This window comes from Pocillopora damicornis, chromosome 12, assembly GCF_964200805.1.
Source record: "Pocillopora damicornis chromosome 12, jaPocDami1.2, whole genome shotgun sequence".
NCBI lineage: Eukaryota > Metazoa > Cnidaria > Anthozoa > Scleractinia > Pocilloporidae > Pocillopora > Pocillopora damicornis.
The window spans coordinates 6,128,636-6,147,281 of NC_142681.1; the positions used below are offsets into that span (position 1 = coordinate 6,128,636).

At 38.2% G+C, this 18,646-nt stretch overlaps 3 protein-coding genes across 7 annotated transcripts in view; 1 reads left to right on the forward strand and 2 right to left on the reverse strand.

Moving 5' to 3' along the window:
• Window positions 1-70: 70 nt before the first annotated feature.
• Window positions 71-4,055, reverse strand: LOC113675447 (uncharacterized). Of its 2 annotated transcripts, XM_089190021.1 has the most exons (7): window positions 3,847-4,052; window positions 3,464-3,589; window positions 3,033-3,128; window positions 2,400-2,513; window positions 1,665-1,769; window positions 948-1,124; window positions 71-701 (listed from the first exon to the last, which is right to left on the reverse strand). In XM_089190021.1, exons 1-7 carry the CDS (start codon window positions 3,908-3,910, stop codon window positions 691-693), a joined length of 693 nt encoding a protein of 230 aa, XP_089046147.1. In that variant the 5' UTR covers window positions 3,911-4,052; the 3' UTR covers window positions 71-690. The 2 variants fall into 2 exon arrangements, with proteins under 2 accessions (XP_089046147.1, XP_089046148.1); XM_089190022.1 differs by lacking the exon at window positions 3,464-3,589 and having other exon boundaries at window positions 3,847-4,055.
• A 6,365-nt stretch (window positions 4,056-10,420) lies between these two features.
• On the forward strand, window positions 10,421-13,809 carry LOC113675445 (uncharacterized). Its single transcript, XM_089190023.1, has 7 exons — window positions 10,421-10,609; window positions 10,927-11,052; window positions 11,371-11,466; window positions 12,072-12,185; window positions 12,486-12,590; window positions 12,756-12,923; window positions 13,519-13,809. The coding sequence occupies exons 1-7, from the start codon at window positions 10,540-10,542 to the stop codon at window positions 13,527-13,529; spliced, it is 690 nt and encodes a 229-aa protein (XP_089046149.1). The 5' UTR covers window positions 10,421-10,539; the 3' UTR covers window positions 13,530-13,809.
• A 624-nt stretch (window positions 13,810-14,433) lies between these two features.
• The window catches only part of LOC113675444 (uncharacterized), a 5,860-nt gene continuing 1,647 nt past the window's right edge, over window positions 14,434-18,646 (reverse strand). For 3 of the 4 annotated variants that reach the window (XM_089190027.1, XM_089190026.1, XM_089190028.1), the window contains 6 exons: window positions 17,862-17,975; window positions 17,428-17,523; window positions 16,992-17,105; window positions 16,157-16,264; window positions 15,177-15,350; window positions 14,434-14,735 (listed from right to left, as the gene is read on the reverse strand). In XM_089190027.1, the coding sequence (XP_089046153.1) occupies window positions 14,725-14,735; window positions 15,177-15,350; window positions 16,157-16,264; window positions 16,992-17,105; window positions 17,428-17,523; window positions 17,862-17,898 (540 nt within the window). In that variant the 5' untranslated portion in view covers window positions 17,899-17,975 and the 3' untranslated portion in view covers window positions 14,434-14,724. Of the gene's footprint in view, window positions 14,736-15,176; window positions 15,351-16,156; window positions 16,265-16,991; window positions 17,106-17,427; window positions 17,524-17,861; window positions 17,976-18,532 lie in introns of all 4 variants that reach the window. The other variant, XM_089190025.1, reaches the window with a different exon arrangement.

The following is an 18,646-nucleotide window of genomic DNA, read 5'->3' on the forward strand; positions in this document are numbered from 1 at the left end:
AAGCCCTGAAATTCCTCTACAAAGAATCATTTATGAAACATTTTCTAATGCCAAATTCACAAATGATGACTCCCATTTTTTCTTGTTTAATGTCACATTCATTACTCTTTACATAATAATATTTACAGAGGTCCTTCGTTAGCAATTATGTCTTTTCACAAGTATCAACATATTGCCTGTTGCGAGAATATTTACATGGGACTCTTGGAAGCGACCATCTCTCGTAGCGACTGCAATAAACTTCTTGCTGGCTAATAACCTTCACTTTTCTTAATCTGGCGTAAGCAGCGATCTCAAATCTGTCGACCTTACGGCAAGTGTACTATTATCACCTATTATCTCTTTTGCTTATTTTCAAAATTTCGATGCGAGCCATTTTTCCTTTTTGATTTGAGGTCATTCTCTCCTCTGGGAGGAAAAGTCGAAAAGTAACGACCGTCTTTCAAAATTCGTTTTCTGATTGCATGAAATGAAAATGTTAACATCTAAAAAAAACTTCTCGTATTCTTCCTCTTGGTGCAGAGAGCGGACGCCTTATTTTAATTATCGATAAAAACGGTAGCACACGGGACGGCGCAGTGTAATGCACGTTGTTTGGCAGTTCATCTCTCGTCCTTTTCTGTTTCCGACGACGTTAAACGTGTTACAGAGGTTCCCTCGTTTGTGGTTTTCCATTTTACAGAGAGACATCTATAGTCGTTCTGTAAGAGAATAATAAAAAGAGAAATCAATTCAGGCTTTGCAGGACGCAATGGCTTCGCTCACGAGTTCTTTGTAATTTCCTGGTAGTGCACCGGAGAGCAGAATGTAAAGATTTGAAATTCGATTCCTCATAGTTCTTCATGAGGACTTAGATCAATTTCTTTGACCCATCCTAATGTCACGACGATAAAAATATTTCCAAATCAAGGCCTGTTCGAAAAAAATAAAAATAAAAAATCACTTACCGTTAAGGTTTCTTGAAGACTTCAGCAGTCTTTGTCCCGGTTGGCATTTTTTGCATGTAACTGGACAGTTTGCTTTTATAAATTCCACTGACTGTCTTAGGACCTTGTATTTCAACGCATCAGGATCACAGAAGTCGTACCAGAGCGTGCAAACATTAGGATATTGGTCTCTACATTCTGTAGTTCACAAAGAGGATATAATTTCAATTATAACTGACGCTACACAGAGTTCTGAGGTTAACAAGCAAGCAATCTATACTAAGCCAACAAGATTTTCCACAAATCAGGAGAGCTGAGTACTTGTTGGAATATTCGTAAAGAGAACAACAATTGGAGAGTGATGAGAACCGTCTTAATTAATACATGCGAAAAGAGCATATTTTGACATTATCCTCTATACCCTATCATTAGTGTCCATTTTAGCCACACTGCATAATGTTCCTACATTTATTTATAGGAGAATTTGTTTGACAATCAGGAACTTCTTAAATTGGTGATCATTTCCATCACTCTCCTGACCTTAACATTTGACTCAAAAGTGATTCTGTAAGGAGAAATTAGAAGCCAGTCACTCTTAGGTTTTAATGGTGAAGCAAAGTAAAGCGAAAGAAACCAACAATCACTGCTATGGTACCTCAGTTTTAAGTCTTGACTGACTTTGACAAGAAATGGTGACAAAACGTTTGTGGCTTTGTGTGGTTCATGATTATTACTTACCCATGCACCCCTCTCCATTAGGTCCCTCTGCTTCTGAATAATCCCAACAACAACCGTGTGGAGAGGAAAAACAATCCTGTATGGGCTGGGCTAGGGCGTGCAATCCTGAGGGAAGTTAAAAAAAAAAACCGCATTTAAGTTAAAATATATATACCATGCAATGTATCTCTATACTTCTTGTGATAATTCTCCGTTCGAAGTTTGGCGTCAATTTTTTTGGCGACGGGTAAAAATACCTTTATAAACTTGAAAGAAACTACAAAACGCAATTTCAATAAAACGGAAAACAGGCACTGAAAAATCAGGAAGGTATATGGGTGGCTAATAACGGAGACGATGAGAACGGTGTTTAAATAACGGCGTTGATAAATGAACAAATTGTAGAGAAGCTACTTAAAATGTATCACACAGCAGGCATACCATGAGCTAACTGCGCTATAGTTGTGAGCCTCTCTTACTTACGCCAAGACCAAAATTTTTCGGCAGTCTTTCATAAGATTTCATAAAGCTAATCGATTCACAGTCGTGAGTTACTCCTTATTGTTCTCATGATGTACCCCTTGTAAAGAAAGGGAGACGCCTTCCTTTATAAAAAGTCTTAAATAACTTGAGAATTTTAGGAACAACTCCACTCAGGCAGAGCATAAATCTTAGGGCTTTACGATCGTTCGAATTATCAAAAGGAATTGATGGGGTTTCCTTCGTTTACTGAGTTTAACTCTCCATTTCACTCACTGCAAACACCACAGCTCTTTGGACAAAATGCTTTTCCCCGCTCATCGCACGCTCTCTTTGTAGAAAGTATAGACATTCGTCTTTGGCAGTACTTTGGGTAACGGTCTGTGCACTCTGTTGTAAAAATAAAATGATGGAATTACTTTTTGTGCCTGAACCTTGATTAACCTGATAACCTCGGTGCAAAGTATTTAGGGCTTTCTTCAACATGTCACTCGAACTTGAGGTGACTGTGTCAGGCTTGAGACAAAACAAAGTTTCTTAACAGGCTTGTAACGCTCCAAAGCGACGTTCCTGAGTGACTACGGCTGTGGCTTTTATTTTTTTTTTTACTTTACACGAAAATTTATCCTGGACGTGGAGTTAAAGTTAATACCAATACTCTGTTATCTGAACTTTTCTCAAGCTAAAAAAGACAAAGCAAAACAAAAAACAACAAAACTTAACAAGCGAAACAAAACCGTGACAATCAATTCAAGAAGAAGAAATGATCTGTTCTTTGAATCTTTGAACCAAGATAAATTGTGAAGTATAGTTTTTCTCATTTTCTGTCTCCGAAAACACCTTGTGGGAGCATGGCTGGCCTGAAAGCGAGCACGCGTGGAACGTCTTCTAATTGAGAGTTTTACTCACCAGGACAACCTTCACCATAGAATCCTTTGGCCTCTGTCTTCTTGTCCCAGCAACATCCGTACTTACTTGTTTCTAAGGCACACTTCGGTTTCACCACTGAAACAAAGAGTGAATTACCATTTTAAACATGCAATATGTTTGTGCCATTAGTTCTCACGTTGGATTTATACAGTCTAAGTTTTCGTGACACAGGAAAGGTTGGTCTGTCGAGCGTAGGACTAACTCCAGGCTATTCCGCTCGATATGAGACAAAACGTTGTCATCAACTGAAATGTTGAACATGAGACGTATTTGATGGTCGGAAACACACGGTGAGGCTTGGACATCGCTGTGATGGCAGCCAAGGCTTTTATCAAAGGCGCATATCTTATCACGTCAACTTGATCAATGATTAATCTGTATCGTCGATGAGTATGACACTCATTACTTACCACACGAATTGCAAGTGAGAGCGCAGATCGACTTCACAGACTTCCATTTGCAACCCTCTATGCCTTTAAGGCGATAATTTCGTAGTAAGTTTTTGCACGCTCTCGTCCTTAAGCGGTCTCTGCAAGCTAGAAACACAGAACAAAGAACTTACGCTCGCGTAGACAAATATAGCTCTCCTAATAGATATGTCAACACCCTCGTATTCTGCGTCACTGTTGAAGTTCCCGTCGACACGTAATTTCAACGCGTTAAAACCAATTAAGAAATGATACACGATACAATCCGTCCCCTAGTCTCCGAAATAATGTAAGTTCTTTATAATTTTAGGCGGATAAAAGTCTAAACGACTAAAATGAATCACGTAAATCAAAACAATTCTCACCATCAGATGCCGTGCCGTGTATGAGGAAAGAAAATGATAATATCATCAATATCGTTATTTGCATGTTGATAAGTTGATCTGAAGAACGTAAGTCTTATCGGTCTTCGCCCGTTCTCTCTGTCTTATGAAGTCTTGATTTTGAGTTGTACAAGCTCGCTTATCTTGCTGTATTTATTGGCTCGAATAAACAGGCGTGGGCGAAATGTGAAACCTCCGACGGACAGGAATCAAATGCTTGTTTACTTGTGGTCGCTAAATGTCGTAAGATTGGCTATTTCGAGTGGTCGACACCCTTAGTACTTCCCTTCCGTAGTAAAATCCTCTTTTAGGGTTAATATTAGTTTTCGTAGACTCAAACCGATTGCGTAAGCACTGAGCGTTCAACTATTTTTCTTTCGCAAGCCATTTCTAAAGAAGAGGTCTTTTTTTTCTTTTTATAAAATAATACATGTGTCACTAAAAATTGAAAAGCATTTACTCGGGATTCGAATAGGACCGAATGGGTACGTTATTCCAAAACTATTCGACTCTGCTATCGACCTTAAAAGAAGCTAAAATCATTGTGGCATGCGAAAAAAAAACGTTGCAATCTCACAGGGGTGTTCAAGTATCTGTGAAAGATACTGGATTCGTGCATATCTCAAGCTTCGCCAAATTTTCTCCACTATTATTAGCAGCACTCGATCAGTTATGATTGAAGCCAAAAATTTAGATAATGTTAATTAAAAAAAAGACTTTTATAAACAATTCGAAAATGGCAAGAGTTCAAAGAGTTTCTGTTTGGGTTAGCCGTATGGGTCATCAAAAGTTCTCTTTTTTTTCGGTTATATTTTGTCTTCCCTTCTATTGTGGTTTCCTTCTTTCAAGTTAGCATGTTCCTGTCCTTCTGGGCGGGAAATATCAGCCTTTGTAACTGATAATACGCGTGTGCAACGGACATTTCATACCGCTATTTGTGTTTTAATCGCCTGCCTTTAACATAATTCTATGAATAGTTTACTGTCGTGCGCTAAAAGAATTTTTAATGACCCTTAATGGAAACTCGCCATCAGACCGCAACCTAAGACCTGCCCGGCCCTTGTACTAAGCTATTCTGTAAACATGGTGGTCACGTCAACAACAGACCATCAGCATGCGACGCTGAACACCAATGAACATAACTTTTTCACTCCAAAACTATTTACATGTCCTATGCTCTTATGTCAGTTTACATGGTGATTTCTCAAAGAAACCTTGGGATGAACTCGAGGATAAACACGGAATATAGTAACGTGACAGTTCAAACCGCCTTCTTAATTATGGCACGCTGAAGTCATGAATGTGCGTAAATTTTCGTGGGTTATAGTGATACCGGAATAAGCTACTTAACTGCGGCACTTGCGAATCAAGGCACATTGGAGGTAAAACTCTATGATAGAATTTATTTTTAATCATGGACTTTAGCAAGATTGCACAGCCATTCCACAAAAATTACTACAGTCGAACCACTCTCTACGGACACCGTCCTCTTTATCAAGGATACTTTGGACACTTTTCTCTGTATTTTCGGTGTCTGTAACACTTTTTACAGACTCGTGTGAAGCGAACGTAACTAGGGTGTCGACGATACGTGCCATTCATTTTACGGCCACCCTCAAGCATAACCGTCAAGCGAATCCTAGAAAAGCTCATCATTATTTTAATTCTTCTAAAAACTTGCGTGATGTTGTTATAAAGATTCAAGAGCGTTTGTGTTGGCGGCGGCGGTTGGAATCAAGGACTGCGCAGAGCTTAGTGAATATCCACAGTTGCCCTAAGGCCCTAGATGTTTTAGCAGCGCGAAATGGGAATTCGCTTATCAAAATTCAACACTTTGTTGTAGGAGTTAACCCTGTTGCCTCCACTGTATTGTGACTTAAGAGAATAAGCAGACTGTATCACTGATTTGCAACAAAAGGACCAAAAGAAATGTTTAAGTCTCACTGCTATTTTGATTCAGCGATTGAGAAGAAAATAAATAATCATTTTGGCCTTTGTTCAAAAAGAATCTTACTGGAAGAAAGAGGTAAAACACAGACAGGAAAAAAAGGCACAGCGTTTCTCTTACCACGGCATTTTAAGATCGCTATGATACAAGCCACAACGTCTTTGCTTGAAAAAAGAAAGAAACAATCCCTAGTTTCTACCTAGACAGTAAGACAAAAATATAAACTATTTTTATCATATCATTTCAGTGACAAATTAATTGTTTGGACTTCGTTCAGTCAACGGTATCATAAAATCCACTTAAACCCTACAGCGCATTCAGAAGCAATCAACAGCACCATGCAAAAACTTGCTTAGGGCCCGGACGCACTTGGCAAATTTTTGTTTATTTTGCAAAAAAATCTGACACCCGTTCCCTGGGACAAGTGCGCCCAATGATTTTTAGTTCTACCAAATTTTGTCAAGGTTTACTAAACTTCAAAGACGCCGTCGTCCTTCCTCGGAGCAGGACAAATGTTTGTCACGCGTGAAATCTGACAGATTTGTCAATTTACACGCCATAATTTGAAGGAAAATTTCCATCACGAAAATTTGATCTCTACTTTTAGTTGGAGTATTTCAATCCGAAGCGCGGCAATCAAACGGTAAAGATTCGTACCTCTGAATGCTGCATAACGATCTTTACTTAGGATACAACTATTACAGTTCTCAAGTTTACGTTTCAGCTGCAACTCCAAGTACTGTTCAATTTATATCGGCTAAAGTAGTCGACAGCGCATTCTTTTGCAGCCTTTGCTTTTATGTGTCCTATCAATGGCGCCTGCTATGTTTGGTAGATCCGTAAATTCTTCGAACGCTGCGATGGAGGCTCTTGTCTCATGTGATTGACACAAGTGGTTAACAAAAATTTTGCTGTGTCTCAGTGTGCCCACGCTTGACAAATTGACATTTGGCAGAGACAAATTTTGTCGAGATTTCTGGTAGGGTCAAACAAATTTTGTCAGTCCAGTGCTTCCTGATACTTAACTGCATGGTTCCCTTGCCACGGACCTACATTTGTCGCCGAGTGACTCTTCCGACGGGCAAAGATGCAACACACTTTCAGATGGGTCAACATTACCGCGGTGTCATTTCCGCTTGACGCGGTTTTCGCCGTCGCGTGAATCCAGTAAAATTCAACAAAAACAATGCGTCTAGACTACAAGTAGCTCTCGTGGCCCACGCGCAGCGGAGCTAATTTTATCGCTGTGTTCTCTCACTTGCCCAACGGACAAACCTGGAATAGAGGGGCTACTTGTAGTTTTATTCATTCGGGAAAGATGCACTGGACTGAGGCGAACGAAATAGACGGAAACGGAACCACAACTGTCAGTGTTTGACAAAACAACATTAAACAAACAATTTTGAACGACAAAACAAAAACTTGATAAAGAAACGCATTGTTTTGAAGCTTGAACCGTGGCTGTTTCTAGTTCGCCAATGGCTGATCAAGAAAAAAAAAACTAGTCTGTACATGTTTCAACATATCAATTCAGCAATCTTTTGTTTAGTCTCCTGTGAACTGAAACTGGAAGGAACCTTCCTCCACCAAACGGAATGTTCCAAACTGTAAGCCGAAACATTTGAAAACAAAGAGATGTTATGAGCCCTCGAAAAAGCTCAGAAACTAGCATTTCTGCTTTCAAATTCAAAGACAACGGAATGAAAGTTTCATTTTTTCCTCGTTGCTGTTAGTTACAACTGTTAACAATCCTAAGGCTTTTCAGTGATTTTGAGTCGGAAAGCAATCACATGTGACACGGAAAAATTCCCTGATTGGCAAAGATACAAGTATTGATCATGTTTAATCCCAACGATTCTATGAAGAAAACAGTAACCAAACACGAGTTTTGATAGCAAAGTAGTTGTTTTCAGTTGTAAAATACTCTCTGTCTCTGATCTAATAAAATAGGGTTGTAGGCTTGTGTAGTGCCAGACTTCTATTGACAATAGTAGCTTTTTAGAAGTTCCAAATGTCTAGAACTGTTTGATTCAACTATGTTCATGGTTTTGTAACCTGAATAATTTAGCTGGGGCGGATCTGTGCAGGGGAATGTTCGAATTCTGCGGAAACTAGCATCATAACAAACTGTGGGGTTGATTCAGTGGTTAAAAAAAAAGAAAAATTGAAGGGATAACGTTCACAATGCACAAACATGTTAATCGTTTTTGCCTTATCCTCTCGACCACAAACGGAATAAATTTTTTCGAAAATTCTCGTTTCTTCCCACTAATGTTTGCAATCTAGAAGTATTTCCTCTATGCAGATCTTAATTAGATAAACTAGGTTTTTGTGGCTTGTTGTTCTCAGAATAGACCGCCTATGCGGAATTATCAACAATTAATTGTCTAAATGAGTCATCGAATTTCCTGCTATTCGCACCTCGAAAACAACTTTCGTTGTTGTTTGTTTTTGTTAATGTTACTGTTGTTATAGCGTTTTTGTTTTCTTCCCTTATTTAACTGATATGTTTTGTTTTCATATTCCTTTACTCTAAGCCAGTGGTTCTTCACGCAAGGTTGCCCCGTCATAAAATATCGATAATCATTCATCCCAGTGTTCAGCAAAAACTGTTTTTGCACCAACACTTACCACTACCTTAATCAAAATATTTTTACATCTACTTTTCAGCTTCTGCGAGGTTCTTTGAAGGATTACCAACAAAATATCGCTGGCTATGCCTCATAGGAAAGATTCCTTTTTGATAAGAAATCGGAACTCTTTTATCGGCTAATTTTGCTTTGATGCAGTAAATAAGCTAAAAATTTCCCGAAGGCGTGTCCCTGTGTTGCGAAATTGGTGTGGTCGGCATTTTTCAGGAATACCTGGAGTGCCAGTAATTGCTAGTTTTTCCGCTTGAGCTGTTTCATCCAGAACAATCTTCGCCATAATAAATTTAAAATAGCAATTGTTGCAAAACCTGGTCTAGACATGTCAATCCGGTCAGTGCTATTTTAGTCAGCACATGCTCTGGCATATTCTAGGATTGGCGCGGTTTTTATGTCAAGAATCATCACTTTCTCTTTACAGAAGACAAGTGCACAATTGGCAAGCCTTTAATCTATACACAATGGATGCAAAATTACTGAGGCCAAAAGCCTTCTGCGTAAGTCAGTTCACTAGTGGGAAAAGAGACCACAAAATTTCTATCTTACAGAGCACTTACATAATAGGGAACCTAGATTTCGACATAAACTCTGTCAATAAGTGTTTTAATAAATGATAAAAATAATACCATCTGATATTTCAATTGCGTCCTTCCCTTCAAACAGAATTTACTTTTTGGGTTTTGTAAGAATGATATTTTTTAAAATAAACAGGACACAATTCAAAAAGTACTGAATCTTGATGAAAGCGTAATTATGCCGAATCCATGCACTTTGTAGCTCAAAATAGTGAGTGAGTGGGTGGGTAAGAATTTATAATGAAATATTTCATTTCCTGAGCACAGCTGGAAATGTCGTGAAGAGTTGAATGCGTAGGCATTCGAGTTCAGTCAATTCTTTCATAACTTAATTAAAATGTAGATGTATCTAGAACTAAACAGACATCTACATCTTTTAATTTCTTACTTTGGTAGATGTTTGATGATCTTTTTTTCAATCTCTTTTTCCAGCATTGTTATTATTAATAAATTGATGATTTCTATTGAATTATTACTGTGGCACTGTGGAAGACTTTGTCATCTACACCGTGGCAGTATTTCGACGATCATGACTCTTTTAGAAAAAACAATGTATGGCATAGTAACCGCATGTTTTTCTGTCTGGGAAGACGGTATTCACATGCCAGAGCCATTATTGAACATTGCATACGTGGTTTAGGTTAATAACGTTACTTATCAGCCTCAGAAAGGAAAGGTCATCTCTTCGGCTTTCGTGTTATGTGATTTCAGGAACTCGTAAAGCGATTAACGTGAATAATTGTTATTCTGCGAGATACTTCTAAGACGAAATTTTCATTCTAATCATAGATCGCTAAGAAACACCCCAAGCTTGTTTTTCTTCTACCGTATGAATTAGTTGCGCGTGGAATGAGATCGTCTTTTGCTTTAACTGACCGATTTCTAACCAGAACTAATCATATTACAATAACAGTGAAATCGCAGAACTGAACTATGTCAGGTGGGAAACTAATCATTCTATTATTTCTATTGCAAAGTTCGGAAACTGTTTATTAAAGTTTTGAAGTAGTTAAACAATGTGGTCAAACCCATTCGTGCTATGGTAACGGAAGAGTGAAAAATGCGTCGGGTTAAAGAATCATTGCACAGTTAAACCGCTTTCACGGGGGATCAAAAATAATCTTGTTTGAGATTTTCAATAAATTTGATCTTTTTTACTAATTCTTTGTTCGATAAAATCTTTTGAAAGAAATTATTTTCAACGATTAAGTATTATTTTTTGGTCTGCTTTGGAGATTTAACGAAACCAATGACCGGTTGTTCGCCCACATTTCATACCGCATTCACAGCAGGTCATCTGAGAGTAATTTTTCGGCTGAGTAACGCAGCCACCGCACCCTTAAAATTCCGCACTCAAAGTAGAATTTCAAGTATTTCCCCGCAGGATGAACTTTTCACCTCTTTGTCTATAAAAAGAGAATCGAAAGCTTTTGAAAGTCAGCATTAAGAGGATCGATCGATTCATTCGAGAAGAGATTTCCAGCGCCTCACTTTACTTTACACGATGAAAACACAGACCACAATAAGCATTTTGCTTGTCATCGTCGCATTTGCCATCTTTGCGACGGCGCAGAGTAAGTATAACCCTTTTTTATCTTTCTTTGTAACTCCTCTATCGATTGTTTATCCACTCTTCCAACAAGTTTCTAAACTAAGCGAAACAATAGTTGATTTTTTTGTTTTTATCATTTCCTGAAAAATTGCTCATTAGTTTTCGTTTTCTGCTAGCGAACCTTTTAGTTCGTACGAGGTCTAATACTTATGTCGGCTTTTCAATCATTATCATATTTATTACAATCATGTTTTCACGAGCTGTCAGTGTCCACTCTTATGTAGTTCAAGGGCTAAGTATTCGATGGTGTTAATGACTAATGATTTATTTCTCTCACAGAATGTGAGGACCACATGGAAGCAAAAACTTGCCAGTACTTTATCAAAATATATGGCAAGAAAAACATTGATGTCTGCAAGTGGAAACACATGAGGACCAACTGCGCTTTGACTTGCAAAATTTGTGGTAAGATACTGAAAATTATATACAGAGCTAAGAAATAGTTCTTGCACACAGAGCTGACTGCATGCGTTTTGATCATAAGCAGAACATCATTGAGTGCTCTTAGTCTGAGAATCTCAGACTTCTTTCCTACGTCAATGAAAGTGGACAGGTCTCGCAAATAGAGGAAATCTCGACAATGAAAAAAGCCTGACATGAATTTGAAAACGATGAAAGGGAACAGGTGAAATGTTATCAAATATTTGCATCGCCCGAATCACCAATTTTTTTGTATTTAGCTCACATTAATCATCAGGAAAAATTCTGTTTCTCTCTGTACAGTACCCAGACCAAAATGTGCAACATCACGAAGCAGATACGGCTGCTGCTGGGACAAAAAGACAGAAGCGAAGTCCTACGCGGGCGAGGGATGTCCCGGTAAGAAGATTAATCTCCTTTGTTAATTTTTTCCAGCTTTTTTGTTGTTTGGTTGTTTGCCTCTCTATCAGTTGGCCTACATTCTGGGTCAAGTACAGAGAGTCGATTTTTTTCTCGTGAAATTCTTGCGTGAACTATATCAAAACAAGAAAACAAACTATTCTATCGTGGTTAGCTTGTTCTGTGTGTCTTTTATTTTCTTTTTATACAAAGTTCCCACTGGAACTTTGATACGTTCCCACTAGAAAACGAGTTTGTTGTTGACTCGATTTCCGCCCTGCCCTCTTCATCGATCCGTTCGCCGCCGCTCAACCTCCGAGAGGAGCGTGGGCCAATTTCCCGAACAGCGGCTGGTAACTGAGCAGAAGTTTAAAGTTTCACAATATTTTACCCGCAAAGTTCATCAGTAAGCCTCAAGTTCGTGTACTCAACCCACGTCTCCTGGTTAACGTACAGAGAGTCTTTCTCAGGGTGGGGTTAAAAATTCTGTGGTGTTTAAAAGTCCTATGAATATAACCTAATAGTGGGTGTAATAATAGTAGGCGTAACTTATGTTACGTTAGTTACACTAAGAAAATGGTGTAACAAAATGTTTTTTCTATTAGAATGCAAAGACAGATACCCGAGCTATTGTAGACAGCGCGTGCAACGATTCACCAAAGAAAAAGCCTGCAATGTACGTGGAAACGACATGTGTCCTAAAAGTTGTGGAGTGTGTAGTAAGTCAAGAACCTTATTTTACTTTGGGAAAAGGGAATTTGCTCTTATATGTAACTAAATCCAAATAGGATATATCAGAAACATTTGACCATTATAGTTTATATCATTAACATTATTATTATAGTTATCAATATCGTTATTATCGTCATCGATATTAATATCCCTATCGTTGTCGTCATCGTTATTGTTTCGGTTATAACATTTTCGTTATTATTACCTAATAGTTATCGTTATTATAAACATTACTAACACCACCTCTGTCCACTTCTAACATGTCACACTTCTTAATCACATTTTAGAGATCAAGGCTGCTGCTCAAAGGCTGCCTGAATGTTTGGATTCCCCCTATGGTTGTTGCTGGGATCTTACCGCTGCCCTGGGACCTGGAGGAGAGGGATGTAGAGGTGAGTATGGATTACGCACCTCAGTTAAGCCTTTGTAGGACCCGTACCGGGCATCAGGCCTTACACGCTATTTAACGTTATTTTCACATAGTAGGCCTACATCAGCAATAGTACCTCTGCACATGACACATGTAACAACATTGCTTTGCATTTCTTCTGCTGCAGTCTGTAGGAACCTTTATACCAGAATTTGTCGTTTGTGGAACGGGTACTGCCAGCCAAATGCCTACAAGTTTGTTAAGGAAAGTGTGGTTCACAGATACAGAAACAGCTGTCCCGTCACGTGCGGAAAATGCAAAATAGGACAGAAAAAGCTGGACATTTCTTCCTTACGTAAGTAGACCATATCTCACACGAAAATATTTTTAATCTATTTTTCTCCATCAAGTATTTTCACTTGATAGATTAGGCATTAAAACGACAGAATGTCATACTAAATTCCAATATCACTAGTAATTTTCTCAAACCAAATTAGATAGTTTAGCAACTGTTGTTTGATGGATAAAATAGTGCAAATTTTTTTTCATTTGTTGCTCAATCAATAATTGACCAAAACACATTCGCAATTATCACTTACCGGTTTTAGGTCATTTTCTCGATGCATTGAGTTACTATGGTAACACTAAAGCCCCCTTAAAACACTTTTACGTTCAGGTCTTCAAAAAAGGCGAGTTCCATCAAACCATTTTTACCAGAAAAATGCTTGCTCTTTTGAGATATCATGATTCACGAAATTTTCGAACAGTCTGAATCGTAGGTTCAGAGCCACCTAAAATATTACAAAATCACAGCATAAAAACATCCATGCGACTAAGACAATGGTATTAGGGCCACAGTATCAAGAAGTTCGCGGATATCATTTCAACGTCCTGCATAAAGCCTTATAGGAAACTTAAGTCGATTGCTAATAGACTCTTTTTGTTTGCAGGGAGACTTTGACACACGTGAAACTTCGAATTCTTCGATACGTTAACAAAATATGTCCTCTACGTGTGCCACAGGGAAGAAAAGACGAAAAATCCTCAGGAAAAGGGGCAACCAACGTAAAAAATTACTTGTCTCAATTTGAAATGAAAACCACTAAACATGCTGTAAATATTTGAAGCATCGAATTTTGCATTGCAAGCAGAAAGAACGTGTATAGTATGAGAAAAACAATATTATTTATCAGTTATTTATAAAACGTCTCTTAATGAAAAATAAAGTACGTCGCTCCGACTGTATCGTTGTATTTTTGAGGTATCAGTCTTAGATCCTAATCCCCTCCGAACAAAAGCAAAAAAATTGGAGGCCTCCTGATCACAGATTTGGCTACATACCCCTGAAAGAAAATGATATTTAAAACGAACGGAGGTTTACCGTCTCACGCCGATTAAAAACACCAACAGTAAACGTATGATTAAACGTCAATTATTACGAGTAAGCAAGTAGTCTCACAAGGGATTTATCACTTAAATTTTTCTTCTCCCTCATCAAAATCAAACAGACCAAATAAAAAATCAAAACTTTCGGAAAACAAAGGTGGTTTCTAGAAGCGTTCGAACCTTGCTCTATTCTTCAAAGTTTTGGCCTCGAAAACTAGCACCACCTTGTCGTTCATTGAATGAAAAATTAATCCATTTGCCATTTAGTCTCTCACGCTTCCTCGCGGTTACATTTGATCTGCGTTTTCATTGGTTCCCTGATACGCGGGGGTTTTCCTGATTGATCGATAAGATTTCTATGGTGCACATTTCATTTAAGTCTGGCATGCAGTCCAAAAGATCTTATATTATAATAGCTAATTATTCCGAACACGGAAAAACTTCATCGTTCAAGACTATCATACTCAAGTTAGGCAAAGTAAATTGCTTGACTATTTTAATTTGTCATGTAAACACTGTTCATAAATACATTAAATACCAATGCGGTAAACAAATAATAAAGAGAATAACATCATTCATAAATAATAACAATAATAACAAATATAATAAATATAACGATATCAAAATGTACAGTCCTTGATAGCACTATCATTCCAATAATATGCTGATAAATAAAATATCTTATTGAAATGACTTTTCATCTCCTCTTATTGCCTCCAATCCACCCTTTTCGCCGGTCGTCAACGACTTCGTAGACTCATCATATAATATCAGTTTCTTTCTGTTAAAAAATTAAATAAGGACAAAGTTTTTTTTTGGAATAGTTTGTACAGAACCATCCTCAAAATATTCATAACAAACAAGTCATGAGCATGTAGTGTTAAATTTGGAAATAGCTTTGGATCTGTAACGATCCGATTTAAGCCTAAAGTGGTTGTGTGTTCGGAGAGAAAATATGGGGCAATTGTATCTGGCACAAAATCTCAGAGTGCGCAGTATGTGATGATCAGCTGGCCACATGGCAACGAGCGCAGGAGACTACTTACGCAGCATTTCGAGAAGAGAAGGCCCAGGGATGCGACTGAAACGATGAGTGTACACTTATGCATAAATCAAGTATTTGTAATTTTCCCGTTGCAGCCTTAAAATTAGAAGCTAAAACATATGACAAACTTCCCTTCAGACCTATTAAATCAAAACTTTGCAAGAAGCTTACACTCACTGTAAACAGAGAGATCCAACATCTTTTGTCCTATCCTGCATTTTCCACACGTCATGGGACATGTTTCTCTGTACTCATCGATGACATTTTTCTGGACATACTTATAAGCTTCATCCTTGCAGTAATGACTCCATAATTTACAAAGCCTTTTAAAACCATGGCGGTCTCTGCAAGCTGCATAGTAGAATATACATAACATGTTAATGGACTGTGGCCAACATTTCTCTTTTCTTTTTTCTCCTTCTTATTTTTTTTTAACAACAAAAGGTTTGGGAACACAGTAACTGAGTAGGCTCTTTATGAGCATTTTGATCCGAAACCGAGAAAATAGTTTTGTTAAGAATTGTTCAAAGTTAAAAAATATACATATACATAAGTATATTTATGAATGTGGGGGTAGAGTCTACGTTGGCATAAAGTGCTCAATGCTGTGGTAGCAGAGCTAAGTATACATAAGTTAAAGAATTAAAGAGGACGCATCGATTCTCTGTAACTCTGAGTTTCGCGCCTAAGCGCGCGTCAGACAGAACTTTTTCGCTCGTCAGACAGAAATTTTCTATATATATATTTTCTGTATAGATATAGATATAGCTCTTTGGCATACAAAGCTTTGCTTTCATGTCCAAATTGAGCACTCTACTAGGATGAGTCATTGCTGCTAGCATTATGCATGCTCACTAGTTCTTCTAGTTTGAGCACTCTGGCATGGCTTAGATGATCCCACATATGTGAGATCACTTGGGGTGGCTATATGGTCTTACCTCCATCCTAGCATCAGCACTGCACTGATGAGGCCCAGAAGGCCGAAACAGTACTGTCTGCAGTTAGTTAATTATATATATATATATATGTATATATATATAAATCAGCCTTGCATAGTTGTGGAGAATTTAGAGAGAGAATTTTTAACCCTGTAGTCCCTTTTTCTCTGGGCGAATGAAAGCGGTGGCAAGACTTCAAGGTTCAAAATTCTTGCTCACCTACGCATCCTTCGCCAACAGGTCCCTGAGCAGAGGTAAGATCCCAGCAACACCCATAGTGGGAATAAAGACATTCAGGCGGCGCTTGAGCCGCAGCGGCCTTGTGTTCTATTGAAGAGATACAAAATCCAAATCATCAATACGATTTTTCTATGTTAAATAGATTGCATGATCACAAAGATTGACGTAAAAAAAGCAGCTGATAACCACGCAAGGAAGCCAGATAAATTCCCTGGCTCATCTTGGGTTTACCAGCTATCATGTATCTCGCTCAGTGATATTGTAAGATCATTTTATTTGCTAACAAAAACACAGTGCTAATGGATACGATTCCCGTTAGATGGACAAAAATGATTTTCTTTTTCCGAATATATCAGAACGGAGTTCAATTCAGTTTGGACTCATTTGAGTGATAAGGAAAATCAAGCAACCACGAAGCGGGAGTCCGATTTTGTTATAATACGAGTACGATTTTAGACAGAATTAGACTACACAAAATTCTGTTCCCAATTAATCAAAGTTGTGACAAAATTTGATAAACAGATACCTTCTGGTTGAACATATCCATAAACAAAAAAATAACCGTTGGCTTTTTCCCGCGCGGAGATGAACCCAATAGCCTACAAAAACAGCGCGCGTAAATGACGCGGACGGTCCCACTTCACAGGCATGGCGCCGCATGGCGAGTCAACTGTTCTATTAGCTCTGAAATTGCATCTCTGATAACCAATCGGGATCGAGAATTTTTCATGGTCCAGTTAATTATTCATCATCAAAAAGTGGCAAATATAAGGACCTCATCTTCAGCGTACCAAAAAGGTTTTCCTTCACTTACCGCAAACACCGCAACTTTTGGGGCACATCTTACTTCCATGCTTATTGCAAGCGCTTTTCCTTGGATGCCTTGCAATTCGCTCTCTGCAGTAGCTTGGAAACTGATCCCTACATTCTGTTCGAAGAATTGAAAAGACGAATTTACTTCATGCAGCCATGTGATGATTTCTTATGAGGAATATTGCTGTCAGTGATTAAACATGTGTTTTCCGAAAAATAACCAAAAGTCGTTACCGACAGTTTGTGAGCCGTAACTTGCATTACTCACTGTCTCACCTCGAAAATGGACATTGACCTCGAGAAAGAAAAGTTTGTCATTCTTGCTGTGTGCAAACACCTGGAAAATTGCCGCAGTTTTAAAAAGAAAACTACACGAGTGTATTACTCCGCAGTAATATAATCGAAATTAAAAAAAAAAATTACAAAAATGTGCCTACCAGGACAACCGTCGCCAGCATATGATTTCGCTTCCGTTTTTTTGTCCCAGCAACAGCCATATCTGCTAGCCTTAGTTGCACATCTTGGCGGGGGAACTATGAAGAAAGAGCACGATAAAAACATTTCAATTAAATTTGATCTACTGGTAGCCATGCACTTACGACGAGTTGCGTTTTTAACCAAAATTAGTGTGGAATGAACAATTAAAATTAATAGTAATCGACGTCTGGAGCTGCTGACTGCCCTTTTATTTTGCGTTATGAAATCCCGTGTTAAACTTCCTCTGATCTATGCATTTGGTTTGAATCCTTGGCTGCCTGCAGTTAGCTTTTTTTAGTTATCATTACTATAAAAGAAATAGGCTCAGTTTCATCCAGCCTTAGGAAGAGTAAAATACAGAAATATAGATAAAAGGAATGAATAAATATCTTACCGCAAAATTTACAAGTTAACGGGCAGCTGGTCTTCATCTCCGGCCATTTGCAGGAATCACGATATGTTTGGACAAAATGTTGACAAACTGGGGTTGTAATACTGTCTCGACATGCTGCGGGAGAAATGGATATTATGATGAATCGTCCGTATTGATTCATTGTTCAATGAGAAAGCGAGGTCTGAGCATTTCCTATAGTAATCTGTGTAAGGAGACTGAAGCAGGCTTTTCCCCTCTGAAGGACCAGATCATCTTCGACTCTGGCTGGTTATCGGTCTTCTTCGGCCAAATACAATGCGGCAGTTTTTCATCAAACAGTAAAAAAATTTATCCAATTTTCTCATTCATTTTAGTGATTTACTCAGTCATTTATTTTTTTTTTGTGCTCTTCGCTATTTTATTTTTAAAGATATTTAAGCGATGGACAAAGCATTAAGGATTTTTCCTTCCGAAACACTTTCTGCTGCACTAGATATTTTCACTGAAAAATAGTTAGTTGAGCTTTTCCATTCCGGCTATAGGCAGAAGAAGTTTTTTTCCTGACTACCAGTGAACAAATCGGTTGCATGGTTCATACTTTTTTTGTAACACCAACAGTTTTTTTACATCAGTCAAGGCAATGTAAAAGAAAAAGAAAACTAACATACATGTACACAGACGGTACTACTTACTTTTCGCCATTGAGGACATTGTAAACGAGAGAATGGCAAAAACAACATTTACCAAAGGCGTACTCATCTTCGAGCTTCACTTCTGTACCACCGCTTGTAGCTTCAAATCTTTCG

Excerpts from the sequence above, each read along its gene's own strand:
- LOC113675447 (XM_089190021.1), bottom strand. The coding sequence starts at position 3,910 with ATGCAAATAACGATATTGATGATATTATCATTTTCTTTCCTCATACAC. Across the intron at positions 3,590-3,846 it reads ACACGGCACGGCATCTGATG|CTTGCAGAGACCGCTTAAGG; the intron begins GTGAGAATTGTT and ends CTGTGTTTCTAG. Across the intron at positions 3,129-3,463 it reads TCTCACTTGCAATTCGTGTG|TGGTGAAACCGAAGTGTGCC; the intron begins GTAAGTAATGAG and ends TCTTTGTTTCAG.
- LOC113675445 (XM_089190023.1), top strand. The coding sequence starts at position 10,540 with ATGAAAACACAGACCACAATAAGCATTTTGCTTGTCATCGTCGCATTT. Across the intron at positions 10,610-10,926 it reads CATCTTTGCGACGGCGCAGA|AATGTGAGGACCACATGGAA; the intron begins GTAAGTATAACC and ends TTTCTCTCACAG. Across the intron at positions 12,591-12,755 it reads TGGAGGAGAGGGATGTAGAG|TCTGTAGGAACCTTTATACC; the intron begins GTGAGTATGGAT and ends CTTCTGCTGCAG.